At 40.7% G+C, this 21,380-nt stretch overlaps 1 protein-coding gene across 1 annotated transcript; it reads left to right on the forward strand.

The window, feature by feature from the left end:
- Positions 1–1,356: 1,356 nt before the first annotated feature.
- ldlrb (low density lipoprotein receptor b) lies at positions 1,357–17,578 on the forward strand. The gene is made up of 18 exons (XM_082136130.1): positions 1,357–1,560; positions 3,738–3,860; positions 4,584–4,706; positions 5,743–6,120; positions 7,305–7,427; positions 8,246–8,368; positions 9,213–9,332; positions 9,416–9,544; positions 9,763–9,934; positions 10,539–10,757; positions 10,880–10,998; positions 11,466–11,605; positions 12,064–12,205; positions 13,883–14,035; positions 14,579–14,686; positions 14,766–14,840; positions 14,925–15,088; positions 16,323–17,578. Exons 1-18 carry the CDS (start codon positions 1,488–1,490, stop codon positions 16,356–16,358), a joined length of 2,520 nt encoding a protein of 839 aa, XP_081992256.1. The 5' UTR covers positions 1,357–1,487; the 3' UTR covers positions 16,359–17,578.
- The last annotated feature ends 3,802 nt before the right edge of the window (positions 17,579–21,380 follow it).

Below are 21,380 nucleotides of genomic sequence, written 5' to 3' on the forward strand. Positions count from 1 at the left end.
TAACCTTGGCCAGATCTGTGCCTTGCCACAGTTCTGTCTCTGAGCTCTTCAGGCAGTTCCTTAGACCTCATGATTCTCATTTGCTCTGACATGCACTGTGAGCTGTAAGGTCTTATATAGACAGGTGTGTGGCTTTCCTAATCAAGTCCAATCAGTATAGCTGGACTCAAATGAACGTGTAGAACCATCTCAAGGATGATCAGAAGAAATGGACAGCACCTGAGTTAAATATATGAGTGTCACAGCAAAGGGTCTGAATACTTAGGAACATGTGATATTTCAGTTTTTCTTTTTTAATAAATGTGCAAAAATGTCAACAATTCTGTGTTTTTCTGTCAATATGGGGTGCTGTGTGTACAATAATGAGGGGAAAAAAAAGAACTTAAATGATTTAGACAAATGGCTGCAATATAACAAAGAGTGAAAAATTTAAGGGGGTCTGAATACTTTCCGTACCCACTGTATAATGATTTCTGAAGGATCATGTCAGGAATTTGATCTTTGATCACAGGAATACATTACATTTTAAAATATATCAAATAGAAAACAGTCATTTCAATAATTTTCATAATATTTCACAATATTACTGTTTGGTTATGCTGTTGTTGTTTTTATCAAATAAATGCAGCCTTGATCTCAATAAAGATCTCCCCGATCCCAAACCTTTGACTGGTAGAGTACACACTGCATATTTTTAACTTTCAAATCATCAAATTCAATTGCAAGCTGGTTTTCCTGGCTTTAAAATATGTAAAATAAGCACATGTGACGTCCAGCGAGTAACTTAATCTGTGACAGAGTCTCGGAAACATCATTTCCCTGCAGCGACACACCACTACGCAAATCATGTTCAGCCGGGACTGCACTTTCATGTTTTCTGTAAGATTCTGCATATGATTCGGCTTGAAGCCAACTATAGCTTCTGGGAAATATATTTTAAGCCCAATCTCTCCTGTTATGGAGTGGATATGCTGAAGCTCTGGAGGGGTTTTGGCCCCTGAGGGACCACTTCATGGGTTTCATGTGACACTCAGTCTCCTGGATTTAGTGTGTGTTTATACTGTGCTGTTAGAACCTGATTTTTGTCATTTGTGTGTATTTTTAACACATCTAACACACAACATACCTTCTCACAGATACTTAGATCCTTCTGTGTCATTCTTTCTCTTATCTCAGTGTGGAAGCGCCCCATGTGTAAACTGCCATAATGATAAGAGAGAATCAACAACAGTGTGTGTGTGTGTGTGTGTGTGTGTTGTGTTCCGCGAGGCCCCGCCCACCGCGATGACGTTCCTCATTTCGAACATCACACCACTGTTAGACCACGCCCCCCGCGGTTTGATTGAAATGGATGGTTCTTCCCCGTGAGGAAGATTTGCCCTGTCACTGTCGGCGAGAGCACGGGACCGGTCCGCACGAGCTTCACAAGTTACTCACGGACATCTATTATCATTCAGAAAGTTAACAGAACTGTGATTGATCAGGGGATGGAGATTCGGATCAGCGCTCGGCTCGGCTTCATCTGCTCGGTTCTTCTGATTCACTGTGTCCACGGGACCCGTAAGTGTCAGTTTATGAATATGATGAACATGATGAAGTAGATCTGCTTCTGTGAGAGTGACCGTTGCTGTGTGTGATGATGACGAGTGCCCGTTTCAAACATTTCTTCCGCTCTTTATTTCTTGGGGTTTTTTCTGATGTCATGTTCAAACTGTTTCTGGTTTGTTCTGTGAGTCTATGATTAAACGGTTTGGTTTTTATTTTATTTTTAATCACAGGGTATTTTATACAGCGTATATAAATGCTTATTAGATCCGGTGTCGGTGTTTTATCCCTTTATTAACCGCTTCAGTCTCGAGACGGTCATTCCGAATAAGCGGTAACACAGGAATAAACGCATTTTCTGATTGGCCGCGGATGAAGAACATGCGCGCTGTTGTCGCTGATTGGTTGGACGCTCAAATCAGGTACTTTAAATTCGGCTTCTGATTGGTCGCTTTCGACGGGATGTCAGTCACACTAGAATCATTGATAAGAGATACACTCCGCTGATCTCATGTAATAAAGAGTGTGTTTATGAGTTATGCATCACTTTCATGTTTCATGAAGGGAGTCTGCAGGGAGTATATGGAGAAGTATAGAGAAAGTGCAGGGCTAACGATTAATCGCATCCAAAATAAAGCTTGTGTTTACATAATATATGTGTGTGTACTGTGTATAATTATTTTGTATATATAAATACACAAACATGCATGCATATATTTAAGAAAAATGTGTATTTATATATGAAATATTTATATAATATAAATTATGTATAAATATATATACAGTATACATGCAAATATTCCTGCATGTGTGTGTATTTATATATACAAAATAATTATACACAGTACACACACATATATTATGTAAACACAAGCTTTATTTTGGATGCGATTAATGATTGCCCAGCACAAGAAAAAATATAACAATGTTTTTTTTTAGTTTTTAAATTATAATTTTCTTTTATGAATTATAAAAGATCGATGCCTGTTCAGTTTGAGGATGGGGTCCCTCACGCCTGGATGATCTGAGGCCGTGGATCTGAGAGATCATAAACCCCCGGGTCAATCAGGTCTGGTGGTTCTACTGTTGTGGAAACGCTCGTCTCTCGAGAAGTTTCACAGGAAGTGGTTTATCCAGTTCTTGACAGATTCTCGGACGATATCACACCCAATCACATCACATCAGTCACTGAAACACACACACCACACTGAGATTCATGTGTTTGGAGTTTTACTCACTGTTGTGAAATATTGGGAAACACTATGTGTGTGTGTGAGACACTTCTGCTCAGTTACTGGAATAGAGGAGGGAGATACAGGGTGATCTGGTCTGGAAACTCTCTCTCTCTCTCATCTCTCTCTCTCTCTCTCCTCTCTCTCTCTCTCTCTCTCTCTCTCTCTCTCTCTCTCTCTCTCTCTCTCTCTCTCTCTCTCTCACACTCACACACACACACACACACACACACACACTCTCACACACACACACACACACACACACACACACACACACACACACACACACACACACACTCACTCACATACATGGTGGCCTCATGTGTATTTGAGGAATTTTGAGGAAAGCCAGTTGAGTTACTTTAGTTCTTTGAGTGTGAACATGGTTTATATCAGGGCCCAAACATAATTCCCCTGTAAGGCATAAACACTGCAGCTCCGGCTGAGCAGAGTCAGTCTCTTCTCCAAACATCGTTCTGGATCTTTTCCGTCAAGCTCCGCCCCTTCATCGCTACTGCATCTTGATTATGCAAATGTTTCCATAGAGACTAGAGGTGAGCAACTGGTGGTGTGATTATTGACCTCCGCCTCTGTCCATTGTCTTAAAGAGACACTACACACCCGTCATCAGTCCACACACTGAATATTTATGATCAACAAATGCTTTGTGCAGCGATCAGCTCTCTCTCTCTCTCTCTCCTCTCTCTCTCTCTCTCTCTCTCTCTCTCTCTCTCTCTCTCTCTCTCTCTCTCTCTCTCTCTCTCTCTCTCTCTCTCTGTTGATATGCGTTAACATGTAAATTACATGCATGTTTCTATCAGATGTTTTCAGGAGTCAGTGTTCTGATTTGATGTAGCTAGATTATGACTCATAACATCATATGTCAAATATGTGATGCTTTTATATGACGGTGGAGTTGAGACGAGTGTGTGTGTGTGTGTGTGTGTGTGTGTGTGTCAGGTGCAGCCGCCTGCAGTCAGGAGCAGTTCAGGTGTGGAAACGGGAAATGCATCACCAGCCGATGGGTTTGTGACGATGCAGACGATTGTGGAGACGGAAGTGATGAGCTTCTTCAGTCCTGCCGTGAGTCAAACACGCTCATCACCATTACAGCTCTTGACAAGGACTTTTAACATTATTCATTAAAGTGCCCCTATATGCTATTTTAATGTCTCCTACAAAAGGTTTACACACACTTTAATGTCCTCATAATCTCCACTTCAGCATCAGCTCTTTTCTCTCAGTGTCTGAAACGCTTCGATCAAGGATTCAGTCTCTCTAAACCCCGCCTCTCTGAGAGCTGCTCTGCTCTGATTGGTCAGAAAGCAAACGCTCATTATCATATCTGAATCTCAGCTCTTGATCACAGTGATACGAACAGTAATGATGGCGTGGGTTTTACCGTATCGATCTCAGAAAACAGCGTCTTCTCGACATGAACAACACGAACCAAACTCTTCCAGTCTCAGAGAAACTACAGTGATTGAGGGCGGGGCTAAGAGACACTGTTCAGCCAATCAAGACCATTATGCAAATGAGTTACAAACCCATACAGGTTCAGCAGGAAGTGAGGCTGAATTACTGACGACTCGTTTCAGTTGGGAATTGCTTCTTTCTTTTGGAAAACAAAAACACTATTTATCTGCACTTTGATGATATCTTCAGCTTTTACATTCACAAACAGATTTATTACACAGATCACATCCTAAAAGGCATAATAGAGGCACTTTAAGGTGTTTTAAGGTGAGGCTACTGAGTGTACAGGTAACAACCTCATTAAAGTTCAGAAATCTCTGTATTCCACAGGAGAGAAGAGTTGTTTGCCGGGCCAGTTCAGCTGTGGCGGGCGTCTGAATCAGTGTGTGTCCACCAGGTGGCGCTGCGACGGGAAGTCTGACTGCGAGAACGGTGCAGACGAGCAGGGCTGCGGTAAATACCACTGAAAAACTGAATAAGTGAATAAGTCACGGCTGAAGGGCGTTGTTAGGCTCGACGCGAAGCGGAGTTAGCCGTGACTTATTCACCATACGGCACTAGCCTCTCGTACCTTACTGCTTTTATAAAACCAGTTACCACACAATACAAATATTAAAGCCAAAAAATATGTATCAATGCAACTTTCATGAAGTAAAATCACTAAAAGCCTTCCTTCCGCTGGGAAAAATAGTCCCTGACCGTGAACAGTTACAGTGAGTGAGAGAGTGAGTGAGAGAGTGAGTGAGAGAGTGAGAGTGAGTGAGTGAGTGAGTGAGTGAGTGAGTGAGTGAGTGAGTGAGTGAGTGAGTGAGTGAGTGAGTGAGTGAGTGAGTGAGTGAGTGAGTGAGTGAGTGAGTGAGAGAGAGAGAGAGAGAAGACTTTTATATTGAAAGGACTGAAACTTGTGCACAGACTAGGGCACGGAAAACCCCTTAACTGTAAAAAGGACAAGATATCGCTGCGGACATTCAAACGGATGTTTTATTATGAATATAGGACTGACGTCCTGAAGGAAAATGCTATATCTAGTGTAAATGCAGGTACACTCACTTACTCGATCTCTCACAGTACTCTACTCTATAAGCTTCAACGAACAATATCAATGAGAACAAACATGTGTTTGCGTTGCTAAGAGTGGTTGCTAGGGCTGTTGTGTAGTGATACACGGAACCGTTGGGTGAAGCGGTTATAGCCGTGTGTTATCATGAACAAAACACAGCTATTGACCAATCAGAATCAAGGACTGGAACTAACCGTTTTATAATATATGACAAAAGACGTTCAGTGTTGTGGGTTAAAAGTGTAATTCAAATTGTTTTATTATATTGTTTTTGTCAACTTTTATATCTTGTTTATTTTGTTTACATTTGGTCAATGTGTTTAAAAGTGCTTTATAAATAAAAAGAATGAATGAATGAATCTAAACACGACTGAAACTCAAGCTCACGTTCACTAGATGACAGATGCTGTTCTGTTATTGGTGTTTTAGCGCTGCAGAACTGCACGGCTGAGGAGTTTCGCTGTCGCAGCGGTCAGTGTGTGTCGCAGGCGTTCGTATGCGATGAGGACTCGGACTGTGACGACGCCAGCGATGAGGAGTCGTGTCCCGTTCCCACCTGCAGCCTCAACTCCTTCCAGTGCAATAACTCTGTGTGTGTGCCGCGGCTCTGGGCCTGCGACGGGGACGCCGACTGTGCCGACGGGTCCGACGAGTGGCCCCAGAACTGCCCGTCCGGGTCGGGTCAGAAGCCGGAGCCGGTCTGCAGGGGTCACGAGTTCCTGTGTGGCAGTGGAGAGTGTGTTCACGGCAGCTGGAGGTGCGACGGAGGCTTCGACTGCAACGACCGCTCAGACGAGGACAACTGCAGTGAGTTCAGTGTGTGTGGTTCATGCACGTGTGTGTTTTCACTCATATCAAAGGGTCAAAACCCTGATGGTTAAAAAAATTTAAGCCAGCGAAACTGAAAAAAAAAAAATATATATATATTAATTGTGACAGTTTTTTGACAGACATTTTTAGGAATTTAAAGGGTTAAAATCCTGATGTAAAAAAAAAAAAAAAAAAAAATCTAAGTCAGCTAAAGTGGAAAAAATATTAATATATAATACTTCAGTGACAGTTTTCTGACATGGACATTTTAAGGGTTAAAATCATGATGTTGGTAAAAAAAAAAATCTAAGCCAACGAAATTGCAAAAAAATTATATATATTAATTGTGACAGTTTTTTGATGGACATTTTTAGGAATTTAAAGGGTTAAAATCCAGATGTTGATAAAAAAAAAAAATCTAAGTCAGCTAATGTGAAAAAATATCAATATTTAATAATTGTATGACGGTTTTGTCCTCTGAGGACCTCTGCCTCCACTTTTTTAACCCTCATCCTTCGCTCGCGTTTTGTAACACATCTTTCCCTCGCGGGTCAAAATGACCCGATGCCCTAAAATTATACTTACTTTTTTTTTTTGTCCAGAAAGCTTATTTTATTTCATTTTGATCATATTTCTTCTTTTTTAATGCAATTTATATATATATTTTTTGTATTGTATTTACCTTTAAATTACTAGATTTAATCAATAAATAATAAATAAATAGTAATTTAAGCACATTCCTCATATTCTTTCAACTTAAATTCAAAATAACTCACAATTTCATGCATAAACCTTTTAATTCAGTTCAAATATCTTACATTAGGTGTGTTTATGAACTCTTGTGTGTAATTCACATTTATTTGTATAGCGCTTTTCACAATCCACATCATTACAAAGCAGCTTTACAGAAAGTGCATGAGTCCACATTACAATTTAGAGAGATCTGTCATCAGAGGAAACTAAGTTATGTATTTCAGAAATGTACATATACAAATCACAGTTAGATAAAAATGTATTAATTTAAACAATGCAATAATTTAAGGCAGAAACAATGAGCTCAATGAAGTGATGAATACTTGTTTGTTAACAAATGATTATGACATTTAGAAAAAATGTAGCATTTTAAAGGGTTAATATTTCTCTGACAGATGCATGTGTGTGTGTGTGTGTGTGTGTTGCAGCTTCGCCCACGTGTCGTCCGGATGAGTTCCTCTGTACCGACGGCGTCTGCATCCCAGGCCTGCGTCAGTGTGACGGGAATCCTGACTGTCGGGATCTGAGCGATGAGACGGACTGCATCACCGGTGAGACTCACACACACATCCGTCATGTGTGTGAACGCTGTTCGTGTCGGTCAAAGATGACGGGAATTAATTTTTTTATTTAGATGAAATTAATGTACTATATTTTTGTTCGATAGTGTTTTTTATTTAATATTTTGTATTTTTAGTGGATTTTACGGTACTAAATAATATTAACACTGCATTTATAATCCATTTATTCACTTTTTGAGCATAGACCTGAACATTACATTTCCAGCTTAAACTGTCGTAAGTCTTGAATGCTTTTAAAGCACAGACTGAAGTTTGATCTCTTTTCAAAGACGACACTTGGCAGATTATTGCTGAAGTGGGAAAAGTTGTAAAAAGTGAACTTAAAGAAAGTCAAAGAATTTTACGTTTATTGTAATGAAAAATGTTCAAAAATACTATTTTTAATTTTTATATGAAATAAATATTTTCAAAAACATTTTTACTCTAAAACTGTGAGAAAATCAAAGCCATAAATCTAAACAAGTTGTGTTCAAAATGTGAGGTTGATATCTCCATAAATGAGCTTTCAGTGAGAGTGTGTTCGGCTGCAGTACCGAACGCTTCCACTAGAGGAAACTCGTCTCACATTCATTTACAATACGCTCATTTTTCACCGCGAGCAACACAAGTGTGTGTGTGACTATTGTTTACAGGACCATTTAATCTGTCCATGATGGGGTTTTTTTGTTCACACAGCAAGTGCTAAAACCTTTACCAAGTTTGGTACCATTCCAATAAAAAAATAAATAGATAATGTACATTTTTTTGTTCGTAGTGTGCTGTCTCTAACTGTTTGTGTCTGTCTGTAGTGAACCGCTGCGAGGAGCCGAGCCGGTTTAAGTGTCGGAGTGGCGAGTGTATCAGCGCAGACCAAGTGTGTGACGGTCAGAAAAACTGCATCGACTGGTCAGATGAGCCTCTCAGAGACTGCAGTGAGTGTTCCTGTAGTGTGTGTGTTCCTGTAGTGTGTGTGTGTGTGTGTTCCTGTAGTGTGTGTGTTCCTGTAGTGTGTGTGTGTGTGTGTTCCTGTAGTGTGTGTGATCTGAGGAAAAGAACCTTCTGTGGGTAAAAGTGGCATCTCTGTTTTCAACAATCACTGTGATCAGATCATATACACACTCCAGAATCACACACAAGTTCTCATCATCAGCTGAAGATCCTCGTGCCAGATCCAGTATCGCTTAAACAGATTTTATTAACCCTTGTGTGTCAATTTAAAAAAGTTACACAGAGGTCCATTTTTGTATGACAAAAAATGTCATACAATTATTAAATATAATAATGTCATTGAAGTATTATATATTAATATTTTTTCCCACTTTCGCTGAATTTTTTGTTATTACCCACATCAGGATTTTAACCCTTTAAATGCCTTAAAATGTCTGTCAAAAAACGGACAAACAAATTATTATATATTGTTTTTTTCCACTTTCTCTGACTTTTTTTTATTTTATACCAACATCAGGATTTTTTTTACCCTTAAAATGTATGCGTCAAAAATCTGTCATGCAATTATTACATATGAAAATATCCATGTTCAGATTCTTTTAACCAAAATCAGGATTTTAACCCTTTAAATAGCAGGGGGTTTTTTTACGTCACTGTAGTTTTTTATGCAAAAAGAAAATTCCATATTTTTTGAAGAGATGTATATATTTATATATTTTTATATGCAGACAGCCTTTGTGTTTTTCCTGCTCCATCTCCAGTGACTGGTGTGTGAACTGTTGAAATGTTCACAGATGATCATGTGACGTGTGTGTTTCCTCTGTGCAGACACTAACGAGTGCCTCGTTAACAACGGCAGCTGTTCTCACACGTGCAACGACCTGAAGATCGGATACGAATGCTTGTGTCCGGCAGGATTTCACCTGATCAACCGCACGCACTGTGAAGGTGAGCAGCCGTCCAGATGAACCCAGTGCATGATGGTCTGTGAGTGTGTGTTTGGTCTCATGACATCATGTGTTTGTGTGTAGACGTGGATGAGTGTTTGGATGCTGACAGATGCTCTCAGATCTGTGTGAACCTGCCGGGCAGCTTCAAGTGTGACTGTAATGAAGGATTTGAGCTGGATCACATGACCAAAGACTGCAAAGCTCTTACAGGTACACACCTGCTTTTTTCTTTTGTTTTAAGCAACAACTCACTTAATTTTTATTAATTCCCCCAGAAATCTTATTTTATTTTACTCATCTAGTAAATGATCTTGATTTAAGAATTGTTAGATATTGGGACTGGAAACAAGACTCAATACTGAGTAAGAAAAGCATCTGCAGTGTGTGTGTGTGACTGTATGAGCAACATGTGAATGTGTTCCTCTCAGGATTGGGAGCGTTCCTGCTCTTCAGCACGCGTCACGAGGTGAGGAAGATGGCACTGGGCAGCAGAGAATACACGTCTCTGATCCGCCAGCAGAAGAACGTGGTGGCGTTAGACGTGGACATTCCCAACAACAGGATCTTCTGGTCCGACGTGAGCCAGAAGAAGATCTACAGGTGAGAGAGCGTAATGGGTTCAATCCCCAGGGAAAGCAAGAGCTGATAAAATGATCAAATTGGAATATCGCATAAAACATTTGTGAATAAAGCAGCGTTTCCATCTCATGTGTTCAAGAGAACGAAATCAGCACTTCCTGGGAAATTGGAAACACTTCCTGTTTCAGAAATACAACAAACCAACATTAGAGATGCTGCGACGCCATTGGTCCACTGGTTACTCCAGTTATCCAATCACAGCTGACGCTGAGGGATTTATGCAGTAAATGTGTTTCTATCGTAGTTTATGCACGTCTTATCGGATAAAAGATTATACTCCTCAATTGAGGTCATGAGTTTTTTTAAATGTATGCGTTTCCATTCTGCGTTTTTATGCGATATTCCAAAATTTGCATTAAAAAAGAGGGATGGAAACACTGCTAGTGTTGTGCTAGTTTCACATCTATCCCATCATGTTCTCTTTCTGCTCACAGAATAAAATAATTTTCACTCCTAATCAATGTCCATCTCCACAAAACGCTCAATCCGTCATGTGTGTGTTGTGTATCTCTGTGTGTGTTTATAGCATTCCTCATAACCACGAGTGTGTGTTTGTGTTTTGCAGCGCAGCGATGGCTGACCCCGCCCACCAAACCACTGTGATTGACAGCCAGATCTCTAGGCCCGAGGGTCTGGCTGTGGACTGGATCCACGGGAACATCTACTGGACAGATGGCGAGCTGCAAACCATCTCCGTGGCGACGGCAGACGGCGGGAAACGCAAGACGCTAATCAGCGACGGCCTGCAGAATCCTCGCGCGATCGTCGTGGATCCTCAGCACAAGTGAGTGTGTGCATCTGAAGCCGCTTGCTTACAGGAAGTGTGATGTGTATTGATGTGTATTGATGTGTATTGTGAGAAGCGCTGTTGCTATTGTTGATCCCTTGTTGTTTCATGTCACGTAGTTTCATGTTCTGGACGGACTGGGGCGAGTCGGCCCGGATTGAGAAGAGCGGACTGAACGGTGCCGATCGGACGCCTCTCGTCACAAACAACATCGTCTGGCCGAACGGCATCACGCTCGGTGAGTCTGACGCGCAGATGATGCGTGTGAACCATAGATTGTAAAAAATATGGGTGTAGTGCGTGACGTCACCCGTTGGTTTCTAAAGAGCATTTTTGAGAGCAAAGTGGGCGGAGCCAGCCGTCGCCATGCTAACAGACAGCAGACAAACGGCTACTAGTGACATCAGCGGCAATCCACCTGTCACTCAAGTGGCCACGCCCTTAATTATGCAGAACTAAGGACAAAGTTCGCTATATAGACCAAAGTCACTTTTTGCACCAGACTGTAAACATGCTTTATTCTGCTGTAAAGTTGGGCATTTTAACATGAGGGTTTATGGGATTGAGTCTCTTCTGCAGCCGGCCTCTAGTGGCCAGTCGATGAAATGCAGTTTAAGTCACTTCTGTGTTGGTTTCAAGAGAGTGAACGCTTGTTGTGAACACATGTGCCGTGTGTGATGTATGCTGATGTGTGTTTGTATTCAGATGTGTTGAATCAGCGTCTGTACTGGGTCGACTCAAAGCTACACACACTGTCCAGCATCGGCGTGAACGGAGACGGGCGGCACACGCTGATCGTCAACCCACAGAAGCTCTTGCATCCGCTGGCGCTGGCCGTGTTTGAGGTGTGTGGCGCTGGCCGATGACCTGTCTCGACTTTTCTTACGTTTTGTCTTGTTTCCAGTCCAAATATCTAAAAATCAAGAAGCATTTACTAGATGAGTAAAATGCCATAAGATATTAAGTCTTGTTTTCTGGGTAAATAAATCTAAATGAAGTGAGCTGATGCTTAAAACAAGCAAAATGATCTGCCAATGGGGACAGAAAAATAATGTTTATTCAAACAGAAATTCTTATTATTTTTGGCAGATCATTTTGCTTGTTTTAAGCATCAGCTCACTTAATTAAAATTTTTCCCCCCAGAAAACAAGACTTAATATCTTATGGACTGGAATTTAGGATTAAGGATTAAGGAATTTTTTGATATTTGGACTGGAAACAAGACAAAAATACTGAGAAAGAAAATCTTTTTTTGCAGTGTGTCAGGTTCTCATGAGCCGCTGTGTCTCTGTCTGTCCAACAGGAGAAAGTGTTCTGGACCGACGTGTCCAATAGGGGCATCTGGAGCGCGAACCGCATGACGGGCCGAAACATCACTGCTGTGGCCGAACATCTGCAGTCTCCTGAAGACATCGTGGTGCATCACAGTCTGAAACAACCTACAGGTGAACACACACACACACACACACACACACACACACACACACACACACACACGTCATGTGTCTTTGATGACGCCCAGGGCTGGGCATTAACAGACGCGGGTGTATTTCAGCGGCGGCGTGTAACGCAGTCTCTCCTATTTGCCACTTTGGCGGGTTGAATTTTATATATAACATATACATCTTTCAATTGTAGTCTTTTAAAAAGGCACCTAAAGTAACAAACTAAGTGCAATGTAGTGTCAGATTTTTTGATGCATATCGATACTGAAATATTTGAAACGCTTCATATTCTAATTTTCCGCAGAACAGACACGATACCAGCTGTTCTCTCTCTCTCCTCTCTCTGACAGTGAGAGACACACAAACCCCGCCTCCACTCACTCACTCGCTTCATTCGCTCCGGATGAATATTGTTGGTGTCACAGGGCTTGAGTTTCACTGTGGGATTGTGCGTTTTGCTAATAATATTACAAATTTCTGCACATAAAGCCGCCTCTCAGAACTAAATCGATCTCTTTTTCGCTGCTTATTGCGCTTAAAGGGATACTTTACCGTTTTTTCATATTAAACTATGTTATTCCCTTAACTAAGACGAGTTGATACATACCTCTCTCGTCTCAGTGCGTGCACTAAATCCCTCTGTCTTGCGGCGAAACTTTGTTAGCCCAGTTCATTTAATATGGGCCAAGCAGAGAAGCTACCAAACACCTCCACGTTTTCCCTATTTAAATACAGTTACTCGCGAAGTGTAACTCGACCTAGAACGGTGACACAAAACAAAACGTTGCGCTTTTCTAAGCGTGTAAAATGGATAACTATTTTGTATGGCGGAATACCATAGCAAGTGCTTGTAAGCACTTCGACTTGGCGCAGTAATATCTTCACTCGTGGAAAAATCCTCTCACCGGCCCCCGCTCCCTCTAGTGAAGATATTACTGCGCCAAGTCGAAGTGCTTACAAGCACTTGCTATGGTATTCCGCCATACAAAATAGTTATCCATTTTACACGCTTAGAAAAGCGCAACGTTTTGTTTTGTGTCACCGTCCTAGGTCGAGTTACACTTCGCGAGTAACTGTATTTAAATAGGGAAAACGTGGAGGTGTTTGGTAGCTTCTCTGCTTGGCCCATATTAAATGAACTGGGCTAACAAAGTTTCGCCGCAAGACAGAGGGATTTAGTGCACGCACTGAGACGAGAGAGGTATGTATCAACTCGTCTTAGTTAAGGGGATAACATAGTTTAATATGAAAAAACGGTAAAGTATCCCTTTAAACAGTCAAATACACACTAAATAATGTCAAAATGCCGGTTTTGATGAGTATTCACATACGTTTTAAGTGAAAGTAAACAGTTGAGAAAGAAACGCATGTGTAACAGTATAATGGATCCGTGCGTCAGGTCTTAAAGTGACAGCAGCCTAATAAACCTGCTGACAAATTAGGAGATAATATTAAAAATATCTGTATGGCAGTTTTTCCCCATGGTATCGATGTCAAAATTGTGGCCAGTGAACATGCTGAGTGACTTTGGAAACCACTAGCCACCGTGAGTGGTGAGCAAAGTAGTTAATGTCAAGCCCTGATGATGTCATTATCTGTGTGTTTTCTAGTAAAAGCACTTGATATCAGTCGATCTGCATGTTTGTCTGGCTCATGAGGAAGTGATGTCATTTGCAGGAATAAACTGGTGCAGGGAAGCGGCTCTGGTCAACGGCGGCTGTGAGTTTCTGTGTCTGCCGGCGCCGCTGATTAACACACGCTCACCCAAATACACGTGTGCGTGTCCTGATCACATGACCCTGCGCAAGGACATGAGGACGTGTGTGTCAGGTACGTTCCGACCTGCTCTGTTTCACCGCAAAAAATGCTTTTCTTACTCAGTATTTTTGTCTTGTTTCCAGTCCAAATATAAAGATGCATTAGATGAGTAAAATGACTAAAGGTTTTATGAATTAATCTAAATTAAGTGAGTTGTTGCTTAAAACAAGCAAAATGATCTGCAAATGGGGTCAGACAAATTATGTTAATTCAAACAGAAACAAGATTATTTTTCTGTCCCCATTGGCAGATAATTTTGCTTGTTTTAAGCAAAAAACACTTATTTATTTATTTATTTCCCCAGAAAACAAGACTTAATATCTTATGTCATTTTACTACTTTATTAAATTGATCTTGATTTAAGAAATGTTTGATATTTGGACTGGAAACAAGACAAAAATACTGAGTAAGAAAAGCATATTTTGCAGTGTTCACACTCAGGGTTCCCATGAGTCCTTGAAAGGTCCTTGAAGTTTTGAAGTTAACGAGGTGTGGGAACCCTGCACACCGGACTCTCTCATCATGATGCTTATCGACGTCTGTTTCTCTGTGTAGGTCCGAACGCCACAGCGCCACCTCAGGTGACGTCGAGAACTGCAAGCAGAACATCTCTGCCGCCTCAACATCAGAGCGGAGACGCCACACACACGGGCTCTCGCAGGGGTCGGTTCCTGTCCTTCTGTCTGTCTGCCTGTTCCTTCACTCATGTTCACACACTCACCGTCTGTGCGTCTCTTTACAGGAGCTGATGCCGAACATGAGCCTGTCTCCAGCCCTTCCCATTATCCCACAGTCCTGTTCATCGCCTTTCCAATCGGTCAGTAAATCCACAGTCACGAAACACACGTGTCACTCAGTGAGCGATCGCAGTGTGAATGAACCGTCTGTGTGTGTGTCACAGTTGCGGTGTGTCTGCTGGCGTTCGGCGGTGTGTTGGTTTGGAGACACTGGCGGGTGAGGAACACCAACACCATCCACTTCTCCAACCCCGTGTATCAGAAGACGACCGACGACACGGTCCACATCTTCAGGAGCCCCAGTCTGGACGGGTACTCGCATCCATCGGTACGGCACCACACACACTCCGGCTTCAGTGTTTGACTTGCTCTCATATGTTTATGAAAATCTGCATGAATTAAAGGCATTATAACAAGTGATCCAAACACACGGGGTTCGTCCTGACGAGGCTGAAGCAGGAAGAGAGACGCGATACAGAGTTCTAGATTAATCAGAGTAGAACAGACATAAAAGAGGAAAACTGATTGATTGAACATGAGACTTTTGAGGGAAAATCCTTTCCCTGATTTCGTGTTCCGGGTCAAAAATGACCGGCATATTAAATTGTGTGTAAATCTCTCGTTATGCTACATTATCACCAAATATTGGATTCAATCTTTTTGTCAACTTGTGATGCAACTCATAAACGAGTGTGTCAGAGCGTCAGACGAAACACAGTAAACGCTGTCATGTTCTCTAGCGTTCGGATGCTGGTGTTCAGGAACACACTCGTGTGTGTGAGACGCTTCTGGAGGGAATTACACCAAATCATTCTGATCACACACTTCGACTCCGGCGTTTCAGAAACACCAAACCAACATTAGAGATGCTGTGACGCCATTGGTCCACTGGTTACTCCAGTTATCCAATCACAGCTGACGCTGAGAGTTTATTGTTGCGCATCGAGGGATTTATTCAGTAAATGTGTTTCCATCATAGTTTATGCACACGTGATGTTATCATATTAAAAAAAAATGTATCACGTTTTTTTATGCGTATTTTTAGAATTTATGCGCATCCATCATTTTTTTTTTTTATGCAACACCCCAAAATTTGCATAAAAATAGGTGAATGGAAACACGGCTAATGAGGCCTACGATTAATCAGTGACAACACGAAATACCAAACCTGCGATAATTGAAGGAATCCAAATTGACAAAAACATTTAATCCAATATTCAGTGATAATATTGAGATTTATTAGCATAACAAGAGATTTATTAGCAATTTTAAAGGCCAGCCTTTTTTGTCTGGGTAATAAGGTCGGGAAAACCCCCCCAAAAAAGTACAAAAATGATCACACAACAAATTTGGGAAGTGATTATACCCTGTGTGAGCAAAGCCAGTACGTTATAATCCGATGCGAGAACATGAACTGGCCTTTTCAAGAGAAGAGAGAATCCTCTCCAGGTCAAACGACAGGTCATGATGTCACAGTGAGCCGTAAATGACCTCAGACGGGAGTGTGTTTGTTAGATTCTGTGACAGACCGTGTTTAATGTGTGTGTGTGTTTGTGTCTCAGTGTCAGATGATCAGCATGGATGAAGACGCCGCCTGATGCTCCTCCAGAAACTCTTTAAATGCTGCTCTGAAACTGAAGGACTCGTCCTGATGACCTCATGACTTCAGGATCAATCTTCTTATCTTAAACCTCATGAGGAACGAAGACAGACACACACAAACACTCGTATCTAATGAATGTTCATCAGTCTTCTGCTCGATGTCAGAAGCTCTCGTGGCTTTGCACACTCCAAACACACAGATGTTTCCATTCGCGCTTTTAAGATCCAGTTATTGAAGGTATTACCACTTTTTAATGTACGATCCTTGTAAATATGAACGATTATGTAAATGTGGAGGGACAGGTGTCTCTCTTCTTGCACTATATATGTTCTCTGTCACGTAGGCTTTATTTATTTCTCTCTCACAGACACACTTGAACGGTCTTTTGTCTTAAGTTTGTATAAATGCACAGTGCTGCTTTAGTAATAACGAGCGAGTCGTTTGATTCGTTCACTTCGGTAGGGCCTTAAACCAGCGAACGTGCCTGATGTACAGCATGATGTGTCGTACTGTTGGAACGCACACAATTTCCCATGATGCCTTCGACACGTAAGAGTGAATCGGTCCTCAGGGTCTGTGATTCAGGTGACCTCTGACCTCACCTGTCCGTTAGAGGAATCATGCTTGGGTTTGTTTACTTTGAGTCATGTTCTGTGTGTAATCTGAAGAGTTTCACTGTTATCGGATGAATGAAGAATCACAAACGCTCCTCAAATATCTGCAGTAAATGTAAATACTCGCCTTGATCACACAGACTTTGTACGAAGAAAACCTTTATTTATTGTGTAAATGTGTGATTTTTGTTTTGTTTTGTTTTTTTTGTTGGTGAATTTCTTGCTGTTCTCTTTTAAATGCATTGTTTATCAGATGTGATTGAAATGTCATCCAAAAATCTTCCTGCACTACGGAGTAAATGAACCTGTGCGTCATGTGACGACATTCAGGGACTTTTATAGTTTATGAAGGACGTTTGAAGAAGAATTGTGAAGTTTTCTGTCGGTCTTGAATCGACTCTGTTACGGTTGATGGGTCATGTGTGATCGGTTTTACTTTCGTCAAGGTTTTATGAGCCAGTTTGAGCTCTCATTCTTTATCTCAGGACGGATGATCCGGTGATCTGAATGTTCTACAGGTTTAAAGAAACAAATTACACCCAAAGAAACAACTGAACTGTTTTTGACATTGTTAAATAAATGTACGTTTTGAGACCATGAATCTGCTGTTGTTCTATCATTATTCCCTCTGGCTTTTTATTCCAGTAACATTATTATAATGTTCATTAAACGCAAATAGCTTTTTTTTTTGTAAACTATAGCACAAAACACTATTTATTCATCATTCATGGAGCGTTTTTTCCACTTACATGTTATTAATGTTATTTAGTTGGATGTTCATCTACGTTTTTTTAACCATCTGGTGCTGTTCGTGTACAAAAATTACACTTTTTTTATTTTATTATTATTTCAGTGAGATGATTGTACTATATTTTAGTTTGATAATATATATTTTTTAATATTTTGTATTTTTAGGGGATTTTATGGTGCTAAATTATATTTATGCAGTAGTTAAACTCATAAATCTTGAATGCTTTAGAGCAAAAGACTGAAGTTTGATCTTTTTTTAAAGATGACACTTGGCAGATTATTGCTGAAGTGAAAAAAGTTTTAAAAAGCTATAAAATGTCACATTTATTGTTATTAAATTGCGCCAAAAAATCCGTTTTCATTTTTTATATGAAATATTTTCCAAAACTCGTTTTAAACTGAGAAAATCAAAGCCATAACCAAATGTGAGGTTGATATCTCCATAAATGAGCTTTCAGTGAGAGTGTGTTCGGCTGCAGTACCGAACGCTTCCACTAGAGGAAACTCGTCTCACATTCATTTACAATGCGCTCATTTTTCACCGCGAGCAACACAAGTGTGTGTGTGTGACTATTGTTTACAGGACCATTTAACCTTTTCAAATCACATACATGTTTTTTTATGTTTACACAGCAAGTGTGACCTTTACCAAGTTCGTACCATTCCGATGAAGTAAAAAAACAACCAAAAACAATGTCGGTCGAAATGACTGAACAGAACATGAGGGTGTAACTACTGGTTTCAGAACATTCAGAGAACATTCAAAAGTAACATTCCCATAATGTTTGACGAATGATACAGTGGAATGTTCCCTATAACCATCTCGTTTGTTCAGAGAACATTCAGAAATGAAGCAAAACGTTCTAATAACATGTTTTGTTAGTTGGGAAGCTGCTCGTTTGTCGGCAGGTTCAGTCAGTCCTACTAGAGTTCAGTGTGTGTATAAAGACCATAATGAGTCATAAACCCTTCCCAGCCCTGAACTTTAACCTCCTCCTCCGGATTCATTCATTATTAAGCGCTCAAAGTGGCTTTTGTTCTGTCCAGTCGTTCACATTCACTCATCTTTGCATATTTCATGAGCTAGTCAATATCACGTGACTGAACCTCGCATTCCTCCGTATTTTATCATCGATTCCATCAGTTTCAGATGCTTTTTAGATGATTATGATGATGGGTTATGAAGTCATGCCGAGCAGAACATCATGTTCATCACAGGATCTAATGTTTGGCATGTTGTTCAACCGGATAAGAGACAATCACAAATCTTTATTCTATCAATGATACATGTGTGACTGTCATGAGCATTAGCTGTGGCATTCACTTATATTACCACAGTTATATCTAGAAACATGTTTATTTAAGGTTTTTAAATATGGTTTTATTTATAGAACCATAAATAAAGGCACTTCCTTTTTGGGGGGGGGGGGGGGGGGGGGGGGGGGGGGGGGGGGGACATCTACTTTTTGTGTTTTTACTCCGATAACAAAAATATGTTGTGAGAACATTTTGCTAACATTCCCAGTAAGTGATGAAACCGTTATTTCTGAATGTCATCTGAGCATTCAAAACGTCTATGCAAACATTAGAAAACATTAAGGGAACGTTTAAGAAAGAAAAATGAATAAAAGTTTTTTTCTGCAATATATTTTTATATTAAATACCAGATAACTTTGAACACTTGTTTTATTAATGTTAGTGGCAGAACGCTTGTTCATAACTCTGAGAGAACCTTGCCAGAACGTTAAAGGATAGCTGGGTTATACTCTTGAGATTCAGCATTGCTCATTTATAATAATTTGCTTGTGTTGTTCTTCATTTGTAGCTGCTCTGTATAAAAGTGCATGAGTTTGGCCTGAGTTTGATGCACTCCTGCAAACTCTTCAACTGTCCGGCCCACAATGCTTTTGCTGTCTGTCAAATGACTAATCAATAGGCGGATCTTTTGTGACGTCATTGTTTATGTTTGTCGCGTTGCATCATGGGAATCGTGTGGCAGGAAACACCGCTAGATACCTCTAGATACCTGTAATTTGATTGTTTTGCACGTTTGGAGGAGGATTTAGAGAAGAGGATGGTTCACTCTTGCTGTGTGGTCGAGTACGGCTCGTTGGGGGCCTGATAAAAAGTTTTTTCGAATTCCCTCCGAAAAGGATCGCGAAAAACGAAAGAAATGGTTGCGTGCAATTAGGCGATTGAACCTGGACGCTCCGAAGAAAGCCTGGATTCCTGCAGCTAACGTTACTGATCGAGTTTGTGAGGCTCATTTTGTTCATGGTAGGCCTAAGTCTTAGTGACTATGTATTTATAGAAGATTGAATAAAAAAAATAATAAAACTGAGTCAAATCAACCGAGTCATATGTTTTCGCGTTCTGATTCAGGTGTCCCAAACCGCGATCCACAGCACCCAGACTATGTTCCTCACATCAAAATGGGCTATTCTGGATCGCAAAACTTAAAAGCAAAAGAAAAGGCTGTTATAACCTCTGCTTTTAGCACGATCACTGCTTTCTGTTTGGCAGAAAAGATCGGCCCAACTTTTCTAAAAAACAAAATAATCTTTTGAAAGCCTTTAATCTTTCATGAGTGAAGGGTCCAGGGGGTTTCTATTAAATAAGAATAAATGTCTCCCCAGCAGATTGGTGGCCAAGACACGGGCAAGTCGGACCAACGTTTTTTGTCATCCCAGATCTCATATGGGCTTTGAATAACTTCGATTTTGTCACCAATACAAATTTTGAGCTTCTCTCCAAACCTCCTCCGGTCTTCAGATGTTAAAGTGCTTATATATTGTGGATTTCGCCCGCTAACTCTCTTGAAAATGCTCGTCGCGTCTTTACTGCCCGCAATACTGTTTGTTTTGTTGCCACACAACCACTCGCGCATGCGTACAAAGATGTCAACAAAGATCCTCCATGTGAAACATTGTAAGCTATACACAGAAATGCATGTAGGCCTATTTTCCATCAACAGTTCTGCAGGTGAATAATGATGCCGCGTCCAATCAGAACACAGAACTTCAGAATATTCTCATTCTCAAGATCTCATTGGTCAGTGTCATCGTGGTGGGCGGAGTTTACAACTCACACCATAATAGTGATGCGGCATGAGGGAGTGCCGTGTGTGTGTGTGTGTGTGTGTGTGTGTGTGTGTGTGTGTGGTGTGTGTGTGTGTGTGTGTGTGTGTGTGTGTGTGTGTGTGTGTGTGTGTGTGTGTGTGTGTGTGTGTGTGTGTGTGTGTGTGTGTGTCATGATAATGATAAACTGAGAATTAAATGCAGATTTTAAGTCACTAGATCTTTTTTGAATGTTGTGTGATTTCTATTTGATGCAATCTCGTGATTAATGTATAGAGTTGAGGGTTTAACCCACGTCTTAATGAATTAACAATGCTTAATAAATATGAACAATGCTTAATCATTTTGTAGCCTTTATTCTTGTTTTATTTTTATTTTTAATGATGTGCTCCAGTGTTGTTTAATATGCTCTTCTTGTCCAGTTTTGCATGAGTTATATTGCTCTTATTTTTAAAAAGAAAACACATAGGCTCTAAAACTGGACAAGTTATCTAATTAAACACAGAGCCAGTTTCCTGGTGTGATAAATAACACAGCGATCAATACTTTCACTGGGTCACTGTATGTGATGATGAA

Source organism: Leuciscus leuciscus (genome assembly GCF_965113295.1).
Source record: "Leuciscus leuciscus genome assembly, chromosome: 14".
NCBI classification, from domain to species: Eukaryota; Metazoa; Chordata; class Actinopteri; order Cypriniformes; family Leuciscidae; genus Leuciscus; species Leuciscus leuciscus.

Excerpts from the sequence above, each read along its gene's own strand:
- ldlrb (XM_082136130.1), top strand. The coding sequence starts at position 1,488 with ATGGAGATTCGGATCAGCGCTCGGCTCGGCTTCATCTGCTCGGTTCTT. Across the intron at positions 9,545-9,762 it reads AGACTGCAAAGCTCTTACAG|GATTGGGAGCGTTCCTGCTC; the intron begins GTACACACCTGC and ends TGTTCCTCTCAG. Across the intron at positions 9,935-10,538 it reads AGCCAGAAGAAGATCTACAG|CGCAGCGATGGCTGACCCCG; the intron begins GTGAGAGAGCGT and ends TGTGTTTTGCAG.